Source organism: Vulpes lagopus, chromosome 8 (genome assembly GCF_018345385.1).
Source record: "Vulpes lagopus strain Blue_001 chromosome 8, ASM1834538v1, whole genome shotgun sequence".
NCBI classification, from domain to species: Eukaryota; Metazoa; Chordata; class Mammalia; order Carnivora; family Canidae; genus Vulpes; species Vulpes lagopus.
This window is the reverse complement of record NC_054831.1, coordinates 133,376,386-133,402,477: the sequence shown is the minus strand read 5'-3', so window position 1 is coordinate 133,402,477 and position 26,092 is coordinate 133,376,386. Positions and strand designations below refer to the sequence as shown.

Here is a 26,092-nt window from a genome sequence, read left to right as displayed (position 1 = left end):
TGGAATGTCTTTTCTATCTGCAGTTTAGTTTTTCTTCATTTTAGGGAAACTAACCTGGATTTTTATTTCTACTAAATATATATCTCAATGTCAACTTTACGGACGCCAATTATCCTTATGTTTGATTGTGTTTGCCTTTCCTCCCTGTCTTTTTTTTTTTTTTAAGATTTTATTTATTTATTTGAGAAAGAGAGAAAGAGAGCACAAGCAGGGGGGTAGGAGCAGAGGGAGAGGGAAGGAGCCTAAAGACTTGGGGCTCAATCCCAGGACCCTGAGATCATGACGTGAGCTGAAGGCAGACGTTTAACCAACGGAACCACCCAGGAGCCCCTCTCCCTGTCGTCTTTAACTGCATTAGTATCTTCGTCTTTATCTTGGATTCACTGGTTTTTCTCTCAATGCTTTCTCTGTGCCATGAACTCAGTCTTCATTATGATCTCTTCTGCTGCTTGCCTTCCAGGTGTCACCAGGGCTCTCAGGACACTGGTAATTTATTTATTGGATTTATTGGTGGTGCTGTGCATCTCCACTTGCTTTCTTTAGCTCTCTAGTCTTCCTTCTTATCCCATCCTTTTTTTCGTTTTAAGATTATCTTTTCTTGGGATCCCTGGGTGGCTCAGCGGTTTGGCGCCTGCCTTTGGCCCAGGGCGCAATCCTGGAGACCCGGGATCGAATCCCATGTCGGGCTCCCGGTGCATGGAGCCTGCTTCTCCCTCTGCCTTTATCTCTGCCTTGTCTCTGCCTCTCTCTATATATAGGACTATCATAAATAAATAATAAGAAAAAGTTTAAAAAAAAAAGATTATCTTTTCTTTGAGTCTTTCCTTCGCTGACTTCATATTGTTAAGTTCTTTTATAGTAAAGCACTCTTGGGATTGCTTCTGTTTTAGACTGGGTTCTTTGTCTTTCCAAAATGTATTTCTGTCTTTTGGAACTTTCCCTTTCTTTCTGTTTCTGTCTTCCCTCTTCCCTCCCTTCCTCCTTTACTATAGTAGTTTGCAGAGTTGTCTACTCTTTTTCCGTGTAAGCATAGCAGGTGGAGCAGCTCTGTTGCTGCCTTCCTTCTGCCCTGATACAGTGTGGCTTCTTTACACCTGCCTCACCTCCCTGGGCTCTGGTTTGTCTTTTCTGCCTGGAGCTTCAGCTGGGGGCTGAGTGTCACTTTTCAAAAATACTTTAGTAAAATACACATAACATAGAATTGATCATCGTATCCATTTTTAAGTATGCTGTTCAGTGGCATCAAGTGCGTTCACATTTTTTTTTTTTTTTTGGCAACAACACTGTCACCACTTTCCAGCTCCAAAACTTGTACTTTGGCAGAACTGAAACTCTGTGCCCATTGAACACTAGCTCCCTAGCATGCTGCCCCCTGCCTTTGGCAGCTACCAGTCTACTCTCTCTGTGTCTTTGACTACTCTTGGAAGTTCATATAAGTAGAATCCTAAATGCCATATCTCACCAAGCATAGTGTCTTCAAGACATTGTAGCAAATGTCAGAATAGTATTAGAGAGTAGAGTATTAGAGTATTATAAAGCCACTGGATGGCTCTACCACATTTTGTTTATCCATTCGTGTTGATGAACACTAGGGTTGCTCCCACCCTTTAGCTCTTGTGACTGACTAATGCTGCTGTATGCACGTGTCTACCAGTATCTGGTCAAGTCCCTGCTTTCCGTTCTTTTGACGAATATCAGCAGTGGAATGGCTGGATGTGGTCATCCTGTTTAATTTCTTGAGGAATCCTGAGTGTTACTTCTGAAACTGGTTTTAGGAGCCTGAGGGCTTGGGTGGGAGGCAGAGTGCAGCCAGAGAAGGTGTCATCCTTGCTGGGGCAGGGATCTGTCTTCTCTTCCATCAGACAGGCATTACCAGAGCTGCTGCTGCCCGAAAAGAGGTGTACCCCACTCCTGGGGCCTCTGCTCGTTTCCACTGGGCCTGTCGTTCCGAAAGTTAGCAAGTCCCGCTGACTTTCCCACTTCTCCCTGGGCCTGTCATACTATGTTTGGGCTGCTACTCTTAGGGTTTTTTTCTTGAGTTTTCTGGGGATGCCTACTCTTTGTCCTCTGCCTCTCTTAGATTTTCTAGAATTCTCAGGATTTTATTCTCTCTTCAGCACCACTTCTGGGATGCAGGTGAGAGTTAGGGGCTCCCCTGGGGCCACTGTAGCATGGGAGAGCGGGTAGGACAGCCTCCCCCGAAGGTTTTAGGGGCCAGCCCCGGGGGAAGCCCTTAGCATTTCTGCCCACATCTCCTTGGCTACAATCCTGTCACATGACCCAAACCCACTGCAAGGCACGCTGGGAAACGTAGTTTTTCTCTGGGCCCGCAGGAAAGGAGTTGGTGCATGCAGCATTGTTCTCTGGGAGATTCCTTTTTTATGACTTCAGTTTCCTTCCTTTCCTTCCTTGAGCTCCAGGGGATTCTGTTTAATAGCTAAGAATTCCTGAGAATATTAGTTGTACTGATGCTAACGGCTTGTTCTATTTCTTTTTTGTCTTTTATCTGCTCTTTGGAGAGTTAGTTCTTTTTGAGTTTGGAGCAACTTTTTCTTGGTGCTGCTTTTCTCACCTTTGGAGACCCTCTGGTCCTGCCCGTTGTACCTGACCACGGCGGTGTGGGGGGGTGTTCTGGAGTGGCTGGTCTTCTGGGTCTGCAGGGTCTCTTCCTCCCACGAATGACCAGCCCCAGGGCACGTCCCTAAGGGAGATGCCTGGCTTCTGGATTGTGACATAAATGGGGAGAAGTGTGAGGAGACTGACCCATGTGGGTGTTCCTGTGTCACTCCGTCTCGGCTTCCCTGGGGCCTGCCCCTGCCCTGTAGCCCCTCGGAGACGGGAGTACTCCACCCCGGAGCCTCTCCCGGAATAATCCTATTGGGTTATTTTGGGCTGTGGGCTCCTCCTTCCATGCAACCCACTAGCCTTCCATGTTTCAGGAACTCTTCACCATTTCTGGTTGACCAAGGATGCCCTGTGTTTCTTTCCACAGGAATGTTTGCATTTGCTGAGTACTTAGACCAGTGATTTTTTTTTTTCACTTGAGATAAAATTCACCATTTTATTTATTTTTAAAAATTAACTTATTTTTCAAAGTAAGCTCTACATACACCTAGTGTGGGGCTTGAACTCACAGCCCTGAGATTGAGTCCTGTGCTTTAGCGACTCAGCAGCCAGGTGCTCCTAAAATTCACTATTTAAAGATGTGCAATGTGGTGATTTTTACCATGTTCGCAATATGCAACCACCACCACTATCTGACTTCAGAAAATTTCCACCTCCCCCAAAAGAATCCCCAATCCTCCCAATTCTCGTTCCCCTTCACTCACTTACAGTCACTAATCTACATTCTGTCTCTGGGGACTCGTCTACTTTGGACATTTCAAAGCCATCAGTATATGGCTTTCAGTGATTGGCTTCTTTCACCTGGCGGTATTTTCAAAGTGTATCCGTGTTGTAACACAGGTCATTTATGCTTTGAATAATATTCCATTGGAGGGATATGCCATATTTTGTTTATCCATTCGTTGGTTGATGGATATTTGGGTTGTTTCTACTTTTTGGCCATTATGAGCAATATTGACCTGAATGTTAGATTTGGGACCCTCCTCCCTAATCCCTGGCAAACACTGATCTTTCTAGTGTCTCGATAGTTTGGTCTTTTCCAGAATGTTCACCAAGTTGGAGTCACATGGCATGTAGCCTCTTCAGACTGGCGTCCTTCATGTGGCAGTGTGCATTTATGGTTCCTCCATGTCTTTTTTTTTTTTTTTTTTTGGCCCATTTTAAAGTGGGGGCATTAGTTTCTTTTTAATACAATTGTAATGATGTCCAGGGATATGGGTGTGGAAGTGGAGGCTGCCTCATTGGCCCGCCTGCCTTCTTGCCCTCATTGCAGGAACACTCTGGAAAGAAGGGCTGAGGGCACCAGCTTCCTGCCCGATGGGAGGCCACAGCGGCGTCCTCCGTCATGAGCCAAAGTGTCCCTGAGGGTTCTCTAGATCCCCTCCCCTGTCTTCCCTCTGTCCCCCATGACCCTTCTTTGTGTCCCTTAGAGGATCTTGTGGAGAAGGTGCCGTGCTCGGGGAACTTCTCCCGTGTCTGTGAGTGCCGGGCCGGCATGTTCTGTGCCACATCAGCCACCAACAGCTGTGCCCGCTGCATCTTCCACTCCATCTGCGCGACAGGGATGGTTGTCAGGTTCCAGGGTGAGTATCCCCACCCTCAGCCCAGCACTAAGGTCTGTGCCAGAGTGTGCCTCTCCCCTGCCCCTGCCCCAGATCACCAAGTGACCTTCGACCTCCTACTTCTTCAGTCCTGTGGGACAGATGGCCGCCTTCCCTCGAGATTCCGTAGGTGCACCAGCTACTGCACTTGGTGTCCCAGGCTCAGAGGGACCCTGGTGGCCTGAGGCACAGGCCCGCCTGGAGGAGGTCTGGGGTTGGTGTGAGGCTCAGGGCAGAAGTTCTCTGATGCCTCGTAAACAAGAAGCAAACCTCGGGTCTCTGTCCTAGGAGTTCCTCCGAGGATTAGGGCTGGTTTCCCCACTCTTGAGGTGTTGGGAGTTAGAGTTGCTGAGAACCGAGTTTCTTTTCCCACTTGCATGAGTTTAGGCAAATTCCTTACCCTCTCTGGACTTCTAATTTTCTGATGATACAAGGAGGCTCGTGGCCAGAAAGGAGGCCAAGCACTCAGGTCCCGTGTGGGTGGTACTGAGGGCGCCTTGCAGAAGGGAGGCATGTGGAGTGGGTGGGCTCTGGAGCGTGGCCGAAGGGCGGTGGGGCAGCCCCCCAGGCTGGGGAGGAGGCAGGAGGGGGTCGCAGGGAGTAAAGTGCCCCCACCCGGCCCCCACCCTCCCACCTCTTGCCTGCTCCTTTCACAGGCCCCATGCCCCCACCCTCTCCGCCGCCGTCCGTCCTTTCCTTCCCCCCCACACCCCACAGCCAGCCTGTCTCCCAGTCCCATAGGTTTTGCCCCCCCAATTCTCTCTCCCACCCCCCACCCCACTTCCTCCTGTCATTCATGCCGGCAAATGCCGCCCCTCTCTGGCGCGCTCACGCCCTGCTGAACAAACACTTCAGTACGTCGTCGTCACTGCAACCATAACGGCAGTTCTGCGGGCTGCGCGCGACAGAAGACCCGGGGACTCACCGCCCGTCTTCCTCGTTTGATGCGTGTGCCCGCGGCGTGTGCCTGGCCGTGGCGGGAGCAACGGGGAGGGGACGCCCGCTCCGTCTTCCCACAGGCGGGCTCCAGGACGTGGTCCTCCTCCCACCCCCGCTCACCCTCCGCGCCCCTCCTGTCTTGGCTCCCCTGGGTTAGGGCCGCCTTTGGGGTCGGGCTGTGCGCGCTTGTCGCTCCTCCCAGGCCCTTCGAGCGCGCTGTTCCTCTGGGACACGCTGGCTCAGCCCTGCCCAGCCCGAGGTCTCCGTCCGCACCTCCCTTCCTCAGGAGGCCTCCTGTGCCTGGTCACGGGGCGCGACTGCCCCGCGGCGTCTTGTCCCTCCGTGCCCCTCACAAACACGGATCCGACCGTTTGTGGCTTCCTTCCCCTCCCGCCGGGCCCCGGTCACCCCCGCGCTGCCTCCCCGAAGGCCAGGCACAGAGTCTGCTCCGCAGAGGTATTCGCGGGAGGCCCTGGGGCCCGGCAGACCTGCTGGGCTGGGGTCCCAGAGCGCTCAGCTGAGGGCCGTGCAGGACGTGCAGGAGCGCGCTTCCTGCCGGCGCAGGCGGGGCGTCAGCCACCTGGGCTTCGGGCTCCGTCTAGGATGCGAAGTTGTCCCCGGGAGCCCGTGCATCTGGAGTTGTGTTGCAGCCGCCGCGGGGGCTCGCCCCGCCTCCAGGCCCTTGGGCTGGCGTCCCGCGGCCGCCCCCCAGCCTGCGGTACCACTGGTCCCCCGCGCCGTGGAGCGTGTGGAGGCGGCCGGTTGCGCTGAGATGCGCGGTCGGGTGGAAGGTGCGCAGATGTCCAGCGCTTAGTGTACGGCGCTGGGGAGCAGCTGGTTGAGGATGTTTACGCCGATCGCCTTCTGGCGTGTTTTAGGCGTAGCGCGCTAAACGAATTAACGTCACGTGTTTCTCTTTACTTTTTAAAATTATGGTTACTAGGAGGTTTCAAAGAACGTGTGCGGTTCCCGTCAGACACTTCTCTGGGACAGCGCGGCTGGCCAGCTCGTGGGCTCCCCGGCTGCTCCCGCAGGGCCGCGCTCCGGCCGGGCCAGGGGAGGTGGTTTCTGCGCCACAGTCAGCCCCGAGCTCAGCCGCGTGCAGAGCTGCCGTTAGGTGTTTTCTCCTGAAGTTCTCAGAACTCCGTCAGGCAGGCTGAAGTGGCTGCTCCAGCTGAGGAAGTTGGGGTGCAGGATGGCGGGTTCGCTGCTCAGGACCACAGAGCAGGGAGCGTCCGAGCCGGGCTTGGATGTCATCCTGCCACAGGCAGAAGCACGAGACACAGCCGCGTTGCCCACGCCGCCTCCACCGAAACCTTCAGATCATAATCCCACACGGGGCGCTTTCCTCAGCGAGGAGTCAGGAGTCCAGTTGGGGAAAAGGACGCGCTTATTAGGCATTTACCGTATAGCGCGCACTGTGATGGGCGCAGCGAGGACATGAGAGGTGGCCGGCAAACTCCGATCCACGTGTGGGAAGTGCTGTGTGTTTTCCTCTTTACTCTGCTCGCACCCAGTATCCTTCGGGAATTGCTCGTAACAGAAATCTTGGGTTTTTTTGGTTCATGTAGCGGCAAAGTCTGGCCTAGCTCTGGGGAGTGTCAGGCACGGCTGGATCCAGGAGCTCTGTCATTTCCCGTTTCTCCTCTCTGATCCCTCAGTGTAGGTGTCCGTAAGATACCTACCAGCAGCTCCCGGCTTGCTTCCCTCCCAACCCCAGTGGAAGGACGGCTTCTCCTTCCTACATTTTCCACAACCAAAACCAGAACCTTGGCATTGCACCTCACGGGCATGCCTTGGGTCATGTGCCCATCACTGAGCCCGTTCATCAGCGTCAGGGGAATCAAATGGATTGATTGGTCCAGGCTGGTCTGTGGGAGGGATTCGAGTCTGAACACAGATGCGGAGATTGGAGAGACTGTTCCCAGGAAGAATCTGGAGGCTTTATCCTAATGGGGAAGGGACACTGGGCAGGTCAGGTGGGCACCCCCAAACGTGGCTGCCGCATGTTCCAAGCACCTCATTCCAAACTCTGGGTTGGGGCGGTAAGATCGATTCCTAGCGTCTCGCTCCTCGGCGAGTCTCAGGCTCCTCGGTGCCGTCTGTCAGCCCCACGTTGCTGCCTCCCCTGCAGGCACGGCAGAGAGGGACACTGTCTGTGAGCTGCCTGCCCCAGCGACCAGCCCTGACTGCAGCACCAGCCCCGAAGCCTGCCAGGCCCCCACCAGGTGACTCCCGGCCCTCTCCCGTCCTGCTGAGTGTGGCGTGGGGCTGCCCCGGCCCACGGGGTCCCCAGAGCCCAGCTGGCTGTGGTGTGGGTGGGCTGTAGCTCGGGGTGTCAGGACCTCAGGGTGCCTCTCTGTCAAGCCCATAAGCCCCTCGAGGTGCCACCGTGCGCCCAGTCTTCCCTGAGCACATACGAGAAGGGCCTAGAAAATAGGTCTTGCTCCCAGGAGCTGACAGTGGGGCTGCCAGAGGCTGTGGGCAGAGGGCTGGGGACCCCTTCTCTGCAGAAATGGTTGCCCTTGGGCACAGACCTCCCTTTGCCCCTCAGGAGAATTGGCGGTGCCATTTCTGGCTTCTTTCCCAGCAGCGCCCCCCCGCAGGCCAGGCCTCTCCTGACTTCCTCAGCAAGCTCCAGGGCCAGGACCACGCTTCTTGGAGGGGGTGCTTCCCTCACCCCGGAAGATGATCCCAAAGTGGCAAGGGCCACCGCCTCTCCCTCTGCGCAGAAGCCCCGTCCAGACCTAGGTAAGTTCTCCAGGGGAGCGGTGGTTGCTTCCCAGGGCAACAGTGTCTCGGTGGGTGACCTGCGTGTGGCATCCAGGCAGGGGGCTCTGGGCTGTGGTCTTTCTCGGTCCGGGGAGAAGAGGGTCTCGAGGTCTCTTGGGGCTGAGGCTTTGAGGGCCAGAGTAGATAATGGAAGAGGTCATTCGTTCCACGGCCGCCTGTGTGCCGGACGCTGAGGTGCCTGCGAGGGAGCAGGTGTCGGTTTGACGTCCTCCTGAGTCCCTCGACGACGGATGGGCCCCCTCTTCACTCCTGTTTGTTACTGAGTAGCCTTCCGTGGTGGGGGATACCACACATTGTTTATTTAGTACTTTTTGGATATTTGGGTGGTTTCTTTTTTGGCTGTAATGAATAATGAAAAAACAAGTCTGTGTGCTTTCATTTCTTTGGGGTTTGTGTTCTTAGTTGACTTCTATTTATTTATTTATTTATTTATGATAGTCACAGAGAGAGAGAGAGGCAGAGACACAGGCAGAGGGAGAAGCAGGCTCCATGCACCGGGAGGCCGATGTGGGATTCGATCCCGGGTCTCCAGGATCACGCCCCGGGCCAAAGGCAGGCGCCAAACCGCTGCGCCACCCAGGGATCCCCTTAGTTGACTTCTTATTAAGACTTAGGATGCTGGGTTTGAGCCCTTCCTCCTGTAGCGGAGTCCAGAAGCCCTCCTTCCACCCGGTGGCTTGCCTTCTCGTTCCCTTTATGGTGTCTTTGCTAAAGAGATGCTGTCTTTTTATTTTTAAAACTTTATTTATCTGAGAGAGAGCACGTGTGCACGTGTGAGCGAGGGGACTGGGAGAGAATTCTCCATCAGAGCTGACATCAGGGGTCCGATGCTCAGCTCACTGAGCCACCCAGGTGCCCCTAAAGAGATGCTCTTAATTTTAACGTGGTCACTGGGCCTGGGGGGCTCGGTCGGTTAAGCATCTGTCTTCAGCTCAGGTCATGATTTCAGGGTCCTGGGATCCAGTCGTGCACCAGGCTCCCTGCTCAGTGTGGAGTCTGCTTCTCCCCCTCCCTCTCCCTCTGCTCCCCGCCTTCACGCGCGCGCTCTCTCTCTCTCTCAAATAAGTAAATAAAATCTTAAAAAATTTTAATATAGTTACACAGATCCATCTCTCCATCTCTCTTTGTGGCTGGTGCTTTTTATGGACTGCTTTATATCTTTTTCTCCACTCAAGTCTCAAAGACATCTGCACTTCTTTTCTAGAATCATTAGCATTTTGCCTTTCACGCTTAGATCCACTGTCTGCCTTGGCCTTCATGTGCAGTGTGAAGCAGTGGCCGTGTTGAAAGTGTCCACCTGGATGTCCAGTCGAACCAGCACCTTTTATCAAACTGTCCTTTCCCCACTGTTTTACATGCCATCTCTGCGGTGAGCCAAAGGTGTGTAGGTGCCCGGGTCTGATCCTGGGCTTGATGTTCTGTTGCGTTGGTCTTTCATCTAGTCCGTGTGGATGCCATCCTGTCTCCAATCCTGTAGTTTTTCCTTAAGTCACAATGGATGGTTGAACAACTTCTGCACTTCTGTTCTTCAACGTGGGACTGACTCTTCTTGGTCATCTGCGTTTCTTTTTTTTTTTTTTTCCCTAAAGATTTTATTTATTCATGAGAGACACACAGAGAGAGGCAAAGACACAGGCAGAGGGAGAAACAGGCTCCATGCAGGAGCCTGATGTGGGACTCGATCCCGGGACCCCGGGGTCACGCCCTGAGCAGAAGGCAGACGCTCCACCCCTGAGCCATCTGGGCGTCCTGGTTATTTGCATTTTTACATCCACTTTAGAATCAGCTTTTCATATTCCATAAAACATCCTTTTGGGATTTTGATTGGGATTGCATCAAATCCTTAGATCGGTTTAGAGAGAATCCATATCTTTACAGCACCCAGCATGTGGGAAAGCCCTGCGTTTCTTTAGAGCTCCTTTATTTTTATGTATTTATTTTTGCTCAGGCCCGCTTGAACTTCTTCTCCCAATAACATTGTGCCATTTTCTGTGTAGAGAAAGTTACAGCTTTGTGGCAGTGTTTCTGATGATGATGGGAATGGTATTCTTCCAGTGTTTCGGTGTTTTGTGTTCTAACTCTTCATTGTTGGTCTTGTTTTGAACCATGTGAACAGCCAGCGTGTGGCCGCCTCACCTGTCAGGGTAGCAGCTTCTTATGGTTCAGCCCAAACATGTAGACGCTCAGTTGATTTTGATGTGATAGTGTTACATCCAAGCACCTTGCTAACCTCCCTTGTTAGTCCTATAACAGATCCGCCGATTCTTTTGGGTTGTCTGTGCACCTAACGACGCCGTCTATCCATGAGAGCCTGATGTCTTCCTCTCTGGGCCCTGCTACTCTCACTCTTTTCCTTGCCTTCCCGCGTTGCCTGGTCCCCCGGTGCCACCCCAAGCAGATGTTGGGGCCAGTAGGCATCCTTGCCTCACGTCTGATCTCAGAGGGAAATTGCCCCCACCCCGGGTTTTGACATAGCAGTGAGGCCGGGGAGAGTGCATAGTGGCCACGCCGGCTGCAGAGGGAAGAGACTGGAATCGGGGGGCAGTTAGTGCTCTTGTCCTCTGTGGCTTTAGGCATATTCCTTCCCTCTCTGGGCTCAGGACTCTGTCTGAAAGATTGATGCAACATGTGTGGAGTTCGGGAGCCGGCCATGGAGCCGGGGGGCGGGGGGGGGGGGTGGCGAGTGGGTGCGGAGATGGGCTGGCGGCCCGGCCTGGAGCTTCTCTGCTTCCTTCCCCAGGGCTGACCGCGCAGCAGCTGTGCCCACAGGGGTCCTCCGACTGCGGGAAGCAGTGTGAGCCCGACTACTACCTGGACCGGGACGGCCGCTGCAAGGCCTGTGTGAGCTGCTCTGGAGGTGAGGGCCTGGGGCTCCCGTCCAGGGGCAGCTTCCTGGGAGCAGGGGTTCTTGGCTGAGGACCTGGGTGGGGAACCCTGAGTTCGTCCTGGGGCTGCACAGCCCTCGGGAGCCTAGCTCGCCTCACTGATGTCTCTGAGCAGTTGGCCTTTACTGAGTCCCACTGTCGACTGAGGGGCTTTGGTGGTGGTGACCGCCTCTCAGAGAGCTCCATTTGCTCACTCTTGCAAGGAAACCTTCGTTACCATCTACCCGTTCCAAACTGGTCTCACCGTTTTGCATAGCTGTCTTGGGGTGCGTAGGTTACGATTATCCCCATTGTACAGAGGGGAACGCGGAGGCCTCATACAGGCCACGAGGCCTGGAGAGCAGCAGGGCGGGAGTTTAAACGTGGAGGTTCTGGGCTCTGGTCGCACTGCACTGTCCCCTAGAGCGTGCTGTAGACAGGCACTTACCGGGTGACTGCCGTGTACGCGGCCAGCTCACCACAGCCTCACAGCACCACCAGCTGCCCCACGACGTCTGTGAGGGCCACGCAGGGCAGGGGAAGCTGCCAGGCCCCGGAAGGCCCTGGCTGGTCGCGGTCCCAGCCCACTCACAGAGGCCACCAGAGAGGGGAACCGGGACTACGTGTCCTCGTCCAAGGTTGCTTTCTCATCCTGGCTGAAGTCGAGGCCAGAGAAAGAACGCTGCTTGTTATTCCTGGGGGCCACCGTTCCAGGTACTAAGCCACGTAGCAAGTTGTCTAAAACTTGGTGGCAAGCAACAAGCCATTCACTGTACTAAAGAGTTCCACGGGTCAGAGTCCAGACGCGGTGCTGTGGGGTGGCCGCTCTCTGCTCCACGGGTCTGGGGTTTCAGCTGTAAAATGTGAAGACGGAGGTGGGAATCCTCTGAAAGCATTTCCATTCATGGGGCTGGGGCTGGGGCTGGTGCCTGCTGCTGCGAGGGGCCTCAATTGTTCTCCCTGTCAGCCTCTGTGTGGCTCATGTGGGGCCTCCCCAAGGCCTGGCGCTGGACCCCAAGGATGGGGCAGGGGTGCAGGCAAGCCCTGTCCCTTCTCTGAACCTGCCTCTGAAGTCACACGGCGTGACTTGTGCCAGTTTGTGCCTCTTGAGGTAGTCACGAACCCCACCAGAGTCCGTGGAAAGCGAGGAATCAGGCTTCTCGATGGGCAAGTGGCAGAGGTCTGGAAGAACACACCGGGCTGGAAATGCTGTTCTGGCCATTTTTGGAAAAAATGCAATCTGTCGTAGCCACCAGGTCAGATAGAGACACAAGAGGTGGCTCTGGGTCCGAGAAGTCCTTCAGCTGAAAGGGCAAAAGTCCTGTGCAGCAGTCGGTAGGCTACGGGGGTAAGAGCAGACTCTGGAGCCCAGGAGCTTCGGTTCGAATCTTGGCTCTAAGTTTGCAGCTTGGAAACACTAGCACGTTTCTTAACGTCTCTGTGCCTCAGTTTCTTCATTTGCAATGGGCATGGTAATAGCATTTTCTCAGAGAGCTGTTGTAGGAATTAAATAGGTTAAACTAGGTTAATCTGGGCAGAGGGCTAAGAATGGTACCCCATGCACTTGGTGGTATTGCTACCGCCTTGCTTGCTCTCAAGATATTTTTAATAATTTTTATTTATTTATTTAGAGAGAGAAAGAGTGTGTGTGTGTGTGTGCGCGCGCGTGGAGTGGGGAAGGAGGAGGAGGAGAGGGAGAGAGCATCTCAGGCAGACTCCCTACTGAGCGCAGAGCCCCACATGGGGCTTGATCCCACATCTCTGAGATCATGACCTGAGCTGAAACCAAGGGTCAGCTGCTTAACTGATCCATGCGGGTGTCCTCCCCACTCCGTGGTATTAATACTGCCCTGTGCACACTTCATGATATTACTAGCTATAATCCTGATAATAGCTGTCACTGTCCCAAGTCCTCTCTCTGACTGTTGAGCTCACTCTTGCCCTCCACGCAAATTCCCCAAATCCTCCCCAGGTCCCACTCTCTGGAGGTTTCAGGAAGAGGCTGTGAGGTCCTTTACCATTTGAGGTCTCTTAAGTATCCTGCTGACTGAGAGAAGTCCTCCTGAGCAAGTCACATTTGTCTCATCTACTAACGTGGTGACTATTTTTCACCCATTTAGAGCGCATAAAATATTCCCAAGCACATGTAAGTGCATTACTGTAGTATTTTTTTTTTAATAAAACCTCTAATACTTCTTTTATTTTGGGGAAAAAACCCTTTTTATCATTGGAAATTTCTTTTTTTTTTTTTTTTTTTTTTTTGAGAAAAGTAGCCCCAGGTAGCCAGGGGCTTTCTTTTTTTTTTTTTTTTTTTAATTTTTATTTATTTATGATAGTCATACAGAGAGAAAGAGAGAGGCAGAGACACAGGCGGAGGGAGAAGCAGGCTCCATGCGCCGGGAGCCTGATGTGGGATTCGATCCCGGGTCTCCAGGATCGCGCCCTGGGCTAAAGGCAGGCGCCAAACCGCTGCGCCACCCAGGGATCCCCGGAAATTTCTTTTTTTTTTTAAATAAGATTTTATTCATTTGAGAGAGCACGAGTGGGGTGAGGGGCAGGGGAGAAGCAGACTCCCCACTGAGCAGAGAGCCCGATATGGGACTCGATCCCAGGACCTGAGCCAAAGGCAGATGTTTAACGGACTGAGCCACCAGGAGCCCCATTATTGAAAATTTCAAACAAATTCAGAAGTAGAATCAGGAATGGTCATGGACTTCACCCAGTTTTGAAGAATTTTATCAAGTCATGGTCAGTGTGGCTTCATCTTTACCCATGCCCACTCACCCTGCTCTCTGGATTATTTTCTTTTAACACGTTTAATGCAGTATGATTGCCGTGCAGTGCAATGCACATGTGAAAAGTGTGCCACGTGGTACATTTTGACGTGTGCAGCTGTGAAACCATCACCACAATCAAGGAAAATGATGAATGGTCTCCCCAGAAAGTTTGCTTGTGTTCCTTATCATCATCTCTCCCACCGGTGTGCACACCCTGCCTCCATTCCCAGGCAATCATTCTGCTTTCTGTCACTGTGGAAGTGTTTGCACTTCCTAGCATTTTCTATCAGTATTATCATATAGTATGCTTTTTTTTTTTTTTTTTTTTTTTTTTTGCCTTCTTTCACTCGGCCTGTTCTGAGCATGCCAAAAGATCTGCTCAACAGAATAGTCACATGCGTGTTTGCTTCTGGGCAAATGCGTCTCTGCCCTCCTGGGGGTTCTCTGGACCCCCTGCCCTTGTCATTCCAGATCCCTCCTCATGACCCTTCTCTGTCCCTTAGATGACCTGGTGGAGAAGACTCCTTGTACATGGAACTCCTCTCGCGTCTGTGAATGTCGGCCTGGCATGTTCTGTGCCACCTCAGCCACCAACTCCTGTGCTCGCTGTATCACCCACCCCATCTGCCCACCAGGGATGGTCACCAAACCCCAGGGTAAGTTTTCTGCACCTCCAACCAAGGGGCTGAAGTCAGTGCTCCTGTAGCTGAACTTCTCTGCACCCCCAATTGGGCAAATGATCTTCAGCCCTGGCTGTTACTATAGGTTAGGTTTGGGCCTTGGTTTTGTTTTAACAGTTATATCAGGTAAGTGGAATAAAATCTAGATTGGGGGGGGGGTACCTGGCTGGCTCAGTTTGAAGAGCATGTAACACTTAATCTTGGGATTGTGAGTTTAACCGCCACATTGAGATTACTAAAAAATACAAATAAACTTAAAAAAAAATCTAGGTTTGGCATTTTGGTAAGAGATTCTGATAATTTTTTAAAAAAATTCTTCCTTCTGAAATTGTTAGGCTAGTAAAATCTTGACTTGTTTGAAAGGCCATTTCGTTGACTCAAGATAGAGCAATATGAAATTTTTGAAGATGGCTCCAACTCAAGGTGGTAGACATTTGAGATGCCTGGCTGACTCGGTAGAGCCTGTGACTCATGATCTCAGGGTTGGGAGTTTGAACCCCATGTTGGGTGTAGAACTTACTTTAAAAAGGGCAACAAGAGAAAACAAAATAAGGTGGTAGACATATGCCAGAGTGCAGAAAAATACATACTCTTGATGGTGGGGGAGTGGGGGGAGAGGCTAATCAGCACATAAGAGATTTCAACAAATTTCTAGAAGGTGGAGCACAGATGGAAGGGTGGTGACCAATGAAATCAGAAGGAAGCTGCCCCTGGAGTTTGCTCCATGAATGCTGCAGGAAAAGTAAGCGGTAACTTGCTCTTAAGACCCCACAGAAGCTCTGAGCTCAGGGCAGGCAGTGAACTGAAGGATGGGAGCAAAGCAGAGAACTGAAAAATGCAGTGCGCTGCAGCTTCATCTTGAAAATAAAAACTAAATACTCGGGACAATGGTATTCCACAGACACCGACCAGTGTGAACAGATGGTGCCTGGGTTTTCATCCTCTGGTGAAAATCATCAACTCCTTGGCTGCAGACGCTGAAGGAGTATCTGGAGAAACATAGGGCTGCTGGTGCGGTGCTGCCACCGTGGTGTAAAGCCCTCTTGGGGTGTGTATTTGGGGGGTACAGCCTGTTGATAGGCTACCCCTGCTAAGTCCCCCTGAAGTGCCAGCCCACGCTCCCCACCACGGGCCCAGAGTCTCCCAGGTGGACCTCCTCCTCGGGGAAGAGACCCGCTGTGGAAAGGACATGCTACCACCGCAGCGGAAGAGACCCCACCAGCTACTGGAATATTCACACTCCTTCTAAGTAAGTGTGAGTGAGCAGTAAAGCTCTTCAGACTGACAAAACCAGGAGCGTGAAAAAGAATAGCAAGACACATTAACAGAAAAACTGACTATGAATGAAGCAATAGAAATTGTATTAGAAATAGGAATAGAAGTCTAAAAATTTAAATTAGCTTCTACAGAAAAATTCAAGAACTTGCTGCATCCATGGCAGAGAGAACAGAATGCTGTGAAAAAGAGACCATAAGAGAAGAGGACAAAAAAAAGGCTTTTAGAAAGTGTGCTTGGTACCAGGTACTGCCTCTCAGCTCTCACTTCACCGTCAGCCACCGGCTGCGCAGTAAAGGACGGGACTTTCCACGGTTTCCCCTAGTGAACATGATGCTAAGCTTTGCTGGTGTCAGGGCACTGGGGAGCCACTGCAGGAAGGAGGCTTCTTGTGGCTGCATTTGCTTTTTCTTGCTCTTACTGTGCACTCTGTCAGCAGGACACATGGATGGGGCCATCTGGTTGTGCCCTGCCCCAAAGTGGACAGTCCCTGGGCAGCCTCACAGCCCCAGCCTGGATCTGGTGATCACCTTGGTGTGACCCTCCCAGTAGGGACACTGGTGCGCTCCAGGCCTCATGTCAGCAGAAGTGCCATAATTCCCTCCACGCACCCCGTACCCCAAGCCTTGGGTCTTCTGCATTCTCATTTCTCATGGACCTCTTGACCTGGTCATTGTGGCTTCCAGGCCTTGTACCCACAGCAGTGCCCCAACTTTCCTTGTATACTTGACCTGAAAAATATGAGACTTCAGATCGAAAGGACCTACTAAGAGCAGAGCAGGATGAGTGAAGGTGACCCACACCATAAAAGATGTATTTATTCTCTAGTTGACAGACATTTGGGTTATTTCCAGTTTGGAGCTATTATGAATAAAGCAATCACAAAAATTCTTGTACAACTCTGTGTAAAACGTATCCTCTTGTCTGTCATGAGTAAATACCCAGGAGATGGTCACGGTGCTGGCCGCACAGAACGTCTTTGAGGGCCAATTCAAAGCCTGCCACTACCTATGATCTGACCTTACCACCTAGTTTTACAGATGGAGAGAATCATTCAGGCAGAGCTGGAGCTGGACCACGAGGATCCTGAGTTCCAGCCTGGAGTACTCTCTACCAGACCACATCAGCAACTCCTTAGTTGTGAACCTAGAATTTTCTATTTGATTAGGATACAATTAAGTTTGAAAGCAGAAAAAAGCCCAAAACATTTTCAGACGTAAAAGTGCAGGAAGATTTTCCCTCATGTGTCTTCTCTCAGAAAGTTACTTGAAGATGTTATCTGGCTAAATGAGGGGCTAAAAACAAAAAAGCCCTGAATCTAGAAAACTCTATCTAGTGACTCTATCCCAGGAGAGCAGAGGAGTCCCAGAATGACAGCTGTATTGCAGACCAGTTGAGCCAGGTAAGAACAGATGAATGGAGGAGGGCTCCAGTCAGTTGTCTCGTCTGCAGGAATGAATGAAAGAATTGCAGCGAACTTCAGGAGTAGTACGTTTGAGAAACTTGATGATATGAAGGCACATCGTTTTTAACTCTAGGGAAAATAAAAAGCTGACAAGAAATTAACACTCCAAATATGAAGATAAAAATTTCATCAGATTTTAAGCACTTACTGGATGCACAAAGAGAGAATCCATTTTGGCCTTGATGCTAAGACCATTGTCATTCCCATGGCCCAAGGATCAGGTGTTTGGATTTAAAGAGAAGTATTTCTGTCTGGTAAATAATACCCTTTTTAGTTCTAAGTTGGGATTAAGAGTGGGTAGTTTCTTTTTCTTTTTTTTTTTTTTTTCCTCTTTCAGTGGCCCTTGCCAGAGAACACAGGCAGACTAAGTAGGGGCTAGACAATACCTTCTGTTCACCTCCAGACTTAAAGGAGGAGGAAAAGGGGAGGGTCACTAAACCAGGGACAAAGGAGGAGGCTAAGGGGAGGTATGATACATGCAGAGGTCCAGAGGCACCCAGGGAGCACTGGGGCCACCTTCTCCACTTAGAGAAGGACAGTCCTTTTTTTTTTTTTTTTAAAGATTTTGTTTATTGGGGCACCGGGGTGGCTTGGTTAAGCATCTGCTTTCAGCTCAGGTCATGATCTCGGGGCCCTGAAATCTCGGTGTCCTGGATTGAGTCCTGTATCAGCCTAGTGCTCCCTCTGCCTTTCCCCCCTGTTTACGCACTCACACACTCTCTCTCTCTCTCTCAAATAGGGAAACAAGGGGGCACAAGTCGGGGTGGGGAGGAGGGGAAGAGGGAAGGGACAAGTAAACTCCCTGCTGAGCAGGAAGCCCAACTTGGGGCTTGGTCCCAGGAACCCAGGACTCCAGGACTCCAGGATCATGACCTGAGCCAAAGGCAGGTGCTTAACCAGCTGATCCGCCAGGCGCCCCAGGACTGCAGATCTGTTGCTGGCTTGCAGCAGGTGTTCCTGTGGGAGCTCAGACAGGGCTGCCTTAGAGGCCAGAGGGCTCTCTCCTCATGGTGCTACCCAGGGGTAGTAGCTGCAGGTGGTGTGTTGGAACTTGAGAACACCTCCAGCCCCCTCCAGGTCATCTCTTAGTGACAACAATGACATCTTAAATGCAAATCAAATACTGATTTGCAAATAAATAGAAATTATTGTGACAAATCATATCATCTTCCTCCTAAAGCCTGCGGGCCTCAATAAGTCAGGTTATAGTCTGGTGACCATGAGGAAAGACAGCATCTGTTCGGAGACCCTCCCCGAAAGAGGAGAGTTCCTCAGGACCCTGCTAATCCAAGAAGGAAATTAATCCTTGCCTCGCGTTCTCTTCAGAGTGTTTAAGGAAAAGTCTGAGAAGCATCACGAGAGCTTTTAAGAAGGGAAATGAGTGTGGCTGAGATACTTGCTTTGTGCCACATCCGAGGAGGGGTGCTGCCACCAGGGACACGGTGGAGAGGGACGTGGTTGCGTGTGACCTACTTCAGATGGGGCCGGTTTTCGTGACCCTAGGGAGGCAGTTAATCATAAACTTGCAGGAGTGTGCTCGGCCCGGCCCGGGGGGGAGGTGGCGTGGTCCGGTGGAGTGTGCGCAGGAGCCCTGCCTTCTGGCTCCAGCTCGGGCTCTGTGGTTCTCTCCCATCTGTAGAAACAGGGAGCTGGGTCAGATCAGAGGAGACCGTCTCTGAATGGATCTCAAAGACATTCCCTCTGGTCAGCACAGTGACACAGCCTTTCCCCTCCGAAGTACGCAAGGGCGATGAAGTTACCCGTCCTCCCAGATTTGTGCGGGAACGTTCAAGGCGCTCTCGTTAGCCGTGGAGTAGCTTCAGGCTGCAAACGACCCAGACGTCCAGCAGCTGGTGAGCGGATAATAAACGGTGGAACCTCTCTCCACTGGAGGACCGCTCCGCGCGACGTAAGTGGACTTCAGAAATACTGTGCTGAGAGAAGGAAGCCGAGAGAAAGAAGCCAGACCCCGGAAAGTACAGACTGCCTGGTTCCATCCAATGAGATCCTAAAACAGGCAAACTAATCTGTAATGATACAAAGCAGACCAGTGGTTGCCTGAATGTGGGAGGAGGATTTATGGCAGAAGGACCCTAGGGAGCCTTCTGGGACGGCGAGAATGTTCTAGACCTTGAATGGAAGTATAGCTACTTGGAAGGATACATTCTCCAGAACCCGTCAGACTGTACCACAGAGGGGACATTTTTTTCCATATAAACTATGCCTTAATACAGTTGATTTCAAAAGAAAGGAATTTGGCTAAAAATCGAGGCTGTGTTTAACTCTCAGGAGGTAGTATTTAAGTCCGTTTATTTATGTGTATTTATTAGGTTTCCGTTTGAGATGAAATCAGAAGGTCTAGAGCCACCAAGCCACCTTCCTGTAGGATCACAGTTGGCTGGAGATGAGGCGCAGCTTTTCCACTTTGGTCTTTTGAGCCACACACCTGCGTGTCTCAGCCAACTCTCGCCGCAGGGATAGCGGGTGACAAGTTGCGTGGACGTTTCAGGGTTCAGCTCTCCCCCGGGGCTCCGCTGGGGGCCTGCCGTCTTGCCTGGGTTCGCGGGGTTGGTTTGGGCTCGCTCTGAGTGCTTCTCCTATGTCTGGGACCGCTGGGGAGCGCAGCGCCCTCCCGTCCCGGCCGCGCTGGAATGCAGAACGGCCCAGGCTGGGAGCAGGCGCCGTGACTTCCATCCGCTCCCCGGACCTTACGAGTCGCGGGGCTTCGGTGAGGCGGGAACACAGACGCCTTCCCCAGCTGAGGAGGTGGACCGTGACGTGATCCACCACGCTGACCCGTCCCTTTGCTAATTAAATCCTTGCTTTGGGGAGGAAGGCCTAATTTTTAAGAACAACTTTATTGCAGTACGTTTGACAGACCACAGAACGTACCAGTTTTACGTGTGTAATTCAGTGATTGTAAAGACATTAACGGAGTTGTAAACCCCTCCCCATGATCTGAGAAGCCTCACACCTTTAGTGGTCAGTCCCTTTGTCAGTCCCCACTGGCGTCCCCACCGGACAAGCACCGATCCTACTCTCTGTCCCTCCAGATTAACCTTTTCTGGACAGTTCCAGAACACGTGTCTGTGTCAGGTTTCTTCCACTGTGCATCGTACTTTTGAGGCTCACGCACACGGTAGCCTTATCGCCATGTGATATTCTGGTACAGATATGTTCTGTCCATTTACCAGTTGATGGACATTTGGGTGTTTCCCCTTTTTTGGCTGCTGTGAAGAGCACTGCTGTGGACAGTCGTGTACATGTTTTAACACGGCTGCTCACCAGCCTCTCCCAGGCCCTCGGTCTCCTCCCTCCCCAACCTATGGGGCGCCCCGCCTTCTGTTTCCTCTGCGTAGATAGCCCCCCAGACACCCCGGCGACAACCCCCTCAGGGAAGCCTGCCCAGTCGGACGAGGTGGATCCCCCTGTTACACGGAGCCCACGTGCCTTTGTGTGACACCTGTGTCACGTCTGTGGGCCCTCCCACGCCTGTGAGCCTCTGACGTAGGTAGGGATCCTGTCTCTCTGAGTTAGTGCCACGTCCCAGCTCCCGGCACAGTCCCCGGAACATAGTAGGTGCTCGTTAGAGAGTTGTTGCATGGACAGAAAAAAGGAGGGAGGGAAAGGAGGAAAGAGGCTCAGGACACCAGCCTGGGTCTCCTGGGCTGCAGCGTCCTCCTGGCCTCACCCGGCTGTCTTCTGGAAGTTACCCTTTTTTTTTTTTTTTTTTTTTAAGATTTTATTTTGAGAGAGAAGGGAGGGGACAGAGAGGGAGAAGCAAACGTCCCGCTGAGCAGGGAGCCTGACACGGCTCCATCCCAGGATCCTGGGGTCATGACATGAGCCAAAGGCAGACGCTTACCCCACTGAGCACCAGGCGCCCCTGGAAGTTACCAGTCCTGCTGGGCAGGGCTCCTTGACACCAACTCTAAGCCCTGTCCCTGCAGGTACAGCTGAGAGGGCTGCTCCCCATGAGCTGCCTGCCCCTGAGGCCCACCCTGCGTGCAGCATCAACCCAGACGACAGCACGGCGCCCACCAGGTGACTCCTTGGCTCTTTTGGGGGCCGCCAGGCTGGAGGTGGAGGTGGAGGTGGGCCTGGGCTGGATCTGTGTGCTGAGGTGATGGGTCACTCTGGAGGCTGTGTGCCTGCCCTATGCTGGCGCCCCTGGGGACGATTCCTGAGCACACGCTTCCCACTGGGTCTCAACCGCCCGTCTCTGCCTTCTCTCCTGACAGCACCACTGCCTCTCTGGTCCCCACGGTAGACCCCCAGCCCAGTAAGGAGCATGGGGGGCCCATCACCCACGCCTGGGGAGACCCCTCCATATCAACTAGCACTCCTGTCTCATTCTCCTCCACCGGGAAGCCCGTTCTGGTTTCAGGTAACGACGGCCTCCCAGAAAGAGGGTCTGGCTCTCAGAGGGCCCAGGGGAGGGGGAGGCTTCTCTCTGGGCGGTGGGGGGGTGGAGCCCAAGGCTCATCCCAGGTTTCGGGCCTGTTGGGCGGGCGCTGTGCCTCGGTTAGGGGCCGGGATTGGATTCACAGCCTCATCCCCCAGGCTCATAACCAGCCCTCAGAAAGTACCCGGTGAGCGAAGACGTGACCTTGACTATTGCTTAATCCCTTTGAGCCTCCTTAGTCGCCTGTGAAACCGTCCCACCACATGGCCCGCAGGGCAGGACGCAGTGTGGTCCTGTCCCTGGCACAGCCCTGGCTCCTCAACCCGCCAAGCCCCCCCCCCCCCTTCGGGGCTTGCAGTCCTAGCATCAGACAGCAGGTGGCAGCCGCCCTCCGGCCAGCCTTCCGCAGAGCGCAGCCCCGCGTGGCCCGAGCTCCCTGAAGAGCCAGGGCGGGCCCCCAGCTGCCCCCAGCCTCGGTCTGTATCTTAACATGGTCCCGGGGCCTGCTGCACAGGGAGGTTTGAGAAGCCCACACGTGGCACGTACTGCTTTTTAACATCTGAACGTGGACCTAACGGTAACTCGATACACGATCTTCATAAGGGACAAAAGGAAAAAAGGAACAAGTACTCACTTAAGTTGTAAAAAACAAAACAAAACAAAAAAGTCCAGATAGTGGTTAAGCGCGTGGGAGCTGGAGCTGCCCCCCGGGCCGGGCCCGGCCCAAGCGTGGTTCTTGTGGTTTACCCCTCGCCGGTTAAGTGAGTTCCTCTTTGCAAGCCTCAGTGTCCCTTGTTTGTGAAAGGAGATGGTGATGGTGCCCCCGGGGTGTTCGGGGAACAGGTGCTGAGGTGCGTATGTGCAGAGGGGACCCCATGCCTGCCCTCACAGAGCTTCCCCCCCAGGGGAGCTGGGAGCCACACCGGAGCCCACGCTCAGCCTCCGCACTGCTCTGCCCGCCCCACCCTGACCCCGCTGCCCGGGGCCACGCCTGGCCTGTGCCCTCCTCCATGGCCCCCAGACAGCGGGCTCTGGGACCGCTCGTGCTTCATCCTGGCCCCTCGACTTCTCAGTTTCGCACTGTCTAGAAATGGTTTGCCCTTCTGCCAACTACTTAGCCTCCCTGACGAGCTCCCTAGAGCCAGGTGGGTAAGGGCCGCACAGGGAAGTGGACACCCGGGGAGGGACGGGGTCCTGCCAGCCACCGTGCCGTCTGTGCCCCGGGAGAAAGAGAGCATGGTCTAGGGTGAGGTCTGGGGTGAGGACTGTCCGGCGCGCTTGCGGCAGGGCCCCCGGTGCTGCCGTGACGTCCACTTCAGAGCCCACCCGCGTCAGGGCAGCTGGTGCAGCGTCGCCTGTGTTCCAGGGCCCGTGCTCTTCTGGATGGTCGTGATCCTGGTGGTGGTCTTGGGCTCCGTCTCCTTCGTCCTGTGCCACCGGAGGGCCTGCAGGAAGTGGATTCAGCAGAGTGAGTGGATGTGGCCTGGGGCCCGGGGAGGGCAGGGGCCGTGCACTAGCCTGGAGGGTCTGTGCCCTGGGTGCCTCCAGCCGACTGCGCTGTCATTTCAGAGCTGCACCTGTGCTACCCTGTCCAGACCTTCCGGCCCAAGCTGGAGCCTGCGGGTAAGTGTCCAGATGTCCACGGGGCTCTTTGGGCCGCGTGGAGACAGCAGCTCTGGGCCCTGGTCTGGGGCGCCCTGTCTCCACAGCCTTGCCCGGCAATGAGATGCGGGTGGGAGCGTTCTCCGGGTGTTTGGGTGGCGGGCTGGCACGAAGGCTTAACATCCATCTTGTCTTTCATCCTTTCCTCCACGGCGCAGCCCCCCAGGCATTCCTGAGCGCCTCCCCTTCCTTCCTCCCCATCTCTCTGCGCCCCCTCCCCTGCTGGCCGCCGGGGGCGGGGGTGCATAGGGGTCTGTAGGGCAGCTGGTAGGGCTGGAATCTTGGTCCTTAGGGCCCACATGGCCTCAGTAAGGTTCTTCATTCCTCTAGCCTCCTCACCTGTGGAAGGGGGCAGTGGGACCTAGTTCAGGGGGTGGGCGTGGGCCTAGTCGTGGGAGGCCCGTCCAGTGCCCTGCAGAGCACAGGTGGCCTGTTTCCTCAGCAGGAATCTCCGGGCCTTCTGATTTCTAGGCTGTTCTGAAGCCCTCCCTGGCCCTCGCTCTCTGATCCCAGGCCAACTAGTGCAGGCCACCTGTCAGAGCCCCTGCCTTATTTCTAGCCGTCACCTGGAGTGTTTGTGGGGTCCCAGCCATCTGTGCCAAGTGCCTTTTCTCTCCCGTGCAGCCCTTTCCAGGCAGGGCAAGGTCTTCATCAGCTCTCTACGAGCACTGATTGAGCACCTACTGTGTGCCGGGCCCTGATCACAGGGGAAGGAGTGAGAAATTGCCTGGGCTTCCCTTTCTGGTTTCAAGGCTGGCTCCCCCAGTGGGTGAGCCCAGGGCCTCCCAGGGAGGTGGGTGATGATCCCTGTTCCATCAGGAAGACTCAAGGCTCAGAAATGTGGGTAACTGGCCAGGGCCACACAGCCAGTGAGACCCAGACTTTGCAGACTGCGTTCTCGGAGGGCTCAGACCTGTCACGTCTGCCTCCTCCCCTCCAGCTTTGGCCACTTCCGGTATCCACCCACGAACCAGGTGGGCAGCCTCAGGCTGGTCAGGGCCCTCTCCCCCGTCTCCCCAGGGCCCCGGGGGCCCTCACTGCAGCCCGCCTGTTGACTTGGGGCACAGACCTTATCCACTGAGGCCTGTTTTGAATTTGAGGAGTTTCATAGCAGGTGCTCGTGCGCCCTTAGCAAGGGGGGTTTTTGTTTTGATAGTTTCAAGCCTTTTTCCATGAGCTGTCAGCCTTAATGTCTCATTGAAACCTGTGTTTGCTTTCTTGACATTTTTCTAGTATTAGAATTTCCATTGCTGTCAGTTTATTTTTTTCTTCAAACCTTCGTGATGGCAGTTTTGCCACAGAGAAAGAGAGAGAAAAACAGCACCTTCTCTGAAGAAGCCAGACCTACAAGAAACCAAGCCCTGAGACTCAGTGGCGACCATCCTGTTTGGGGCTGTTTCTGGCCCTTGGGCTTCCGGCGGGTCCTTGGCGGGGGGGCCTGGGTCCCCGGCCTGAGATGTAGGGAGGGCGAGGCCGGGATAAGCACGCGGGGCTCAGGCTGAGAATTCCCTCCGGAGCAGTGGGTGCTGAGGGGGCGAAGGGGATTTCATTCCGTGCTTGCTCACTCAGGAATTCTCGCCATTGTGTCGTTGTCCAGGTGGCCCTGTGCTGGCTCGAGCTCTCCCTAGCTTCCAGACTCAGGGCCAGCAGGATGGGCCTGCGTGCCCCCCCCCCCCCCCCGGTCCAGAGGCTCCTGTGCTTACCAGCCATCCCTTGAATTGATTTGACTTCACGCCACGTGTCCTCCGTGGCACGTGCTTACAAAGCACATACATGTGCACAGTGGGCCTGTGAGGCACTTTTTTTTTGGGGGGGGGGTGCAAAAAGGTGATTTTATTAAAGCACGAGGATGGGACCCGTGGGCAGAAAGAGCTGCCGCCACATCTGCTGGTTTTGGTCCCATTTCACAGAAGAGGAGCCGGGGCATGGGAAGGTGGAGGGATTTGTTGAAGGCCACTTGGTTCATAAGCAGCATGAGCAGGATTCTGTCGTTCTCGGGGGTGCGAAAGGGCCTCCCGCCTCAACACTGTTGACGCGTGGGGCCGGATCGTCCTTGGCTGTAGGGGGAGGTTGGGCAGGGTCCTTGGTCTGTAGACCCCCTCCGGGCTGGGACGACGCTGCTGAGTGTCAACCTGGGGGTGGGAATCGTGCCTGGTTGAGAAACGCTGACTAATGTTCTTGTTTTCACGGACGCTAGAGTCCTTTTCTGCTACTTCGGGCAGGTTTAAGTTGGAAAAATGTTTTGTGTTGTCCTGAAGCAGTTTCAAGCCGGTGGAAGAGTCACAAGGACAATACAGAGAACTTGCTTTTCTGAACTCTGAGATGAGGTAGTGACGTGATGCCGTATCATCTCCAGGTACCTTGGCCTGTGTTCACACAAACGAGGGCGTACTTTAACGCAATGTAGTGACACGGTCAAAGTCAGAGACGTCACCCTGATGTGCTGCTGCCAACTAATTCTCAGACCCCATTCCGTTCCTTCACTTGTCCCAACCACGTTCTTTAGAGCAGAAGAAGCCAGCTGAGGATTGTGTGTCGCATCGGGATGTCGGGTCTCTTGGGTCCCTCCAGCTAGGTCCATTCCTGTCTTTTCTGTCACGTTTGCAACCTGGCCACTTTTGAGGATTCTACCCCTGAGTTGGCAGATGTCTCTCGCCTTGGGTTTGCCTCTTGCGTCCTCACGATCAGAGATGGGGGTCAGGTCGTGCGTCTTTGGAGGCGGGAGGATCCGCTGAGCTCCTGTGGTGGCGGCCCCCCTGCCAGGTGCCCGCCAGTCCCTGTGTGGGCATGGCCGGCTCTGAGCACCTGACGTGAGCAGGGCCTGCCAGCTGCCCCAGCACGAGGCTGATCTTTTCTCCTTGGCAAACAGTAAGCTCTTTCGGGGATTTACTTCGAGGCTCTGTGAATAAGCAGCTTCTCATCACTCTCTCCTCCTTCCCCTGTCCTTCTGTCTGCATGGACTCGGGGCTTTCTCTTTTATTCTCTTGCCATCATTATTTAACTTGA

The 26,092-nt window shown here is 53.7% G+C and overlaps 1 protein-coding gene across 3 annotated transcripts in view; it reads left to right on the top strand.

The window, feature by feature from the left end:
* TNFRSF8 (TNF receptor superfamily member 8) overlaps positions 1-26,092 on the top strand; it is a 43,254-nt gene that overhangs the window by 5,619 nt on the left and 11,543 nt on the right. For 2 of the 3 annotated variants that reach the window (XM_041768188.1, XM_041768185.1), the window contains 9 exons: positions 4,056-4,208; positions 7,300-7,393; positions 7,756-7,916; positions 10,699-10,815; positions 14,103-14,255; positions 20,970-21,063; positions 21,261-21,406; positions 22,791-22,892; positions 22,994-23,047. In XM_041768188.1, coding sequence (XP_041624122.1) covers positions 4,121-4,208; positions 7,300-7,393; positions 7,756-7,916; positions 10,699-10,815; positions 14,103-14,255; positions 20,970-21,063; positions 21,261-21,406; positions 22,791-22,892; positions 22,994-23,047 — 1,009 coding nt within the window. In that variant the 5' untranslated portion in view covers positions 4,056-4,120. The remainder of the gene's footprint in view (positions 1-4,055; positions 4,209-7,299; positions 7,394-7,755; positions 7,917-10,698; positions 10,816-14,102; positions 14,256-20,969; positions 21,064-21,260; positions 21,407-22,790; positions 22,893-22,993; positions 23,048-26,092) is intronic. The other variant, XM_041768187.1, reaches the window with a different exon arrangement.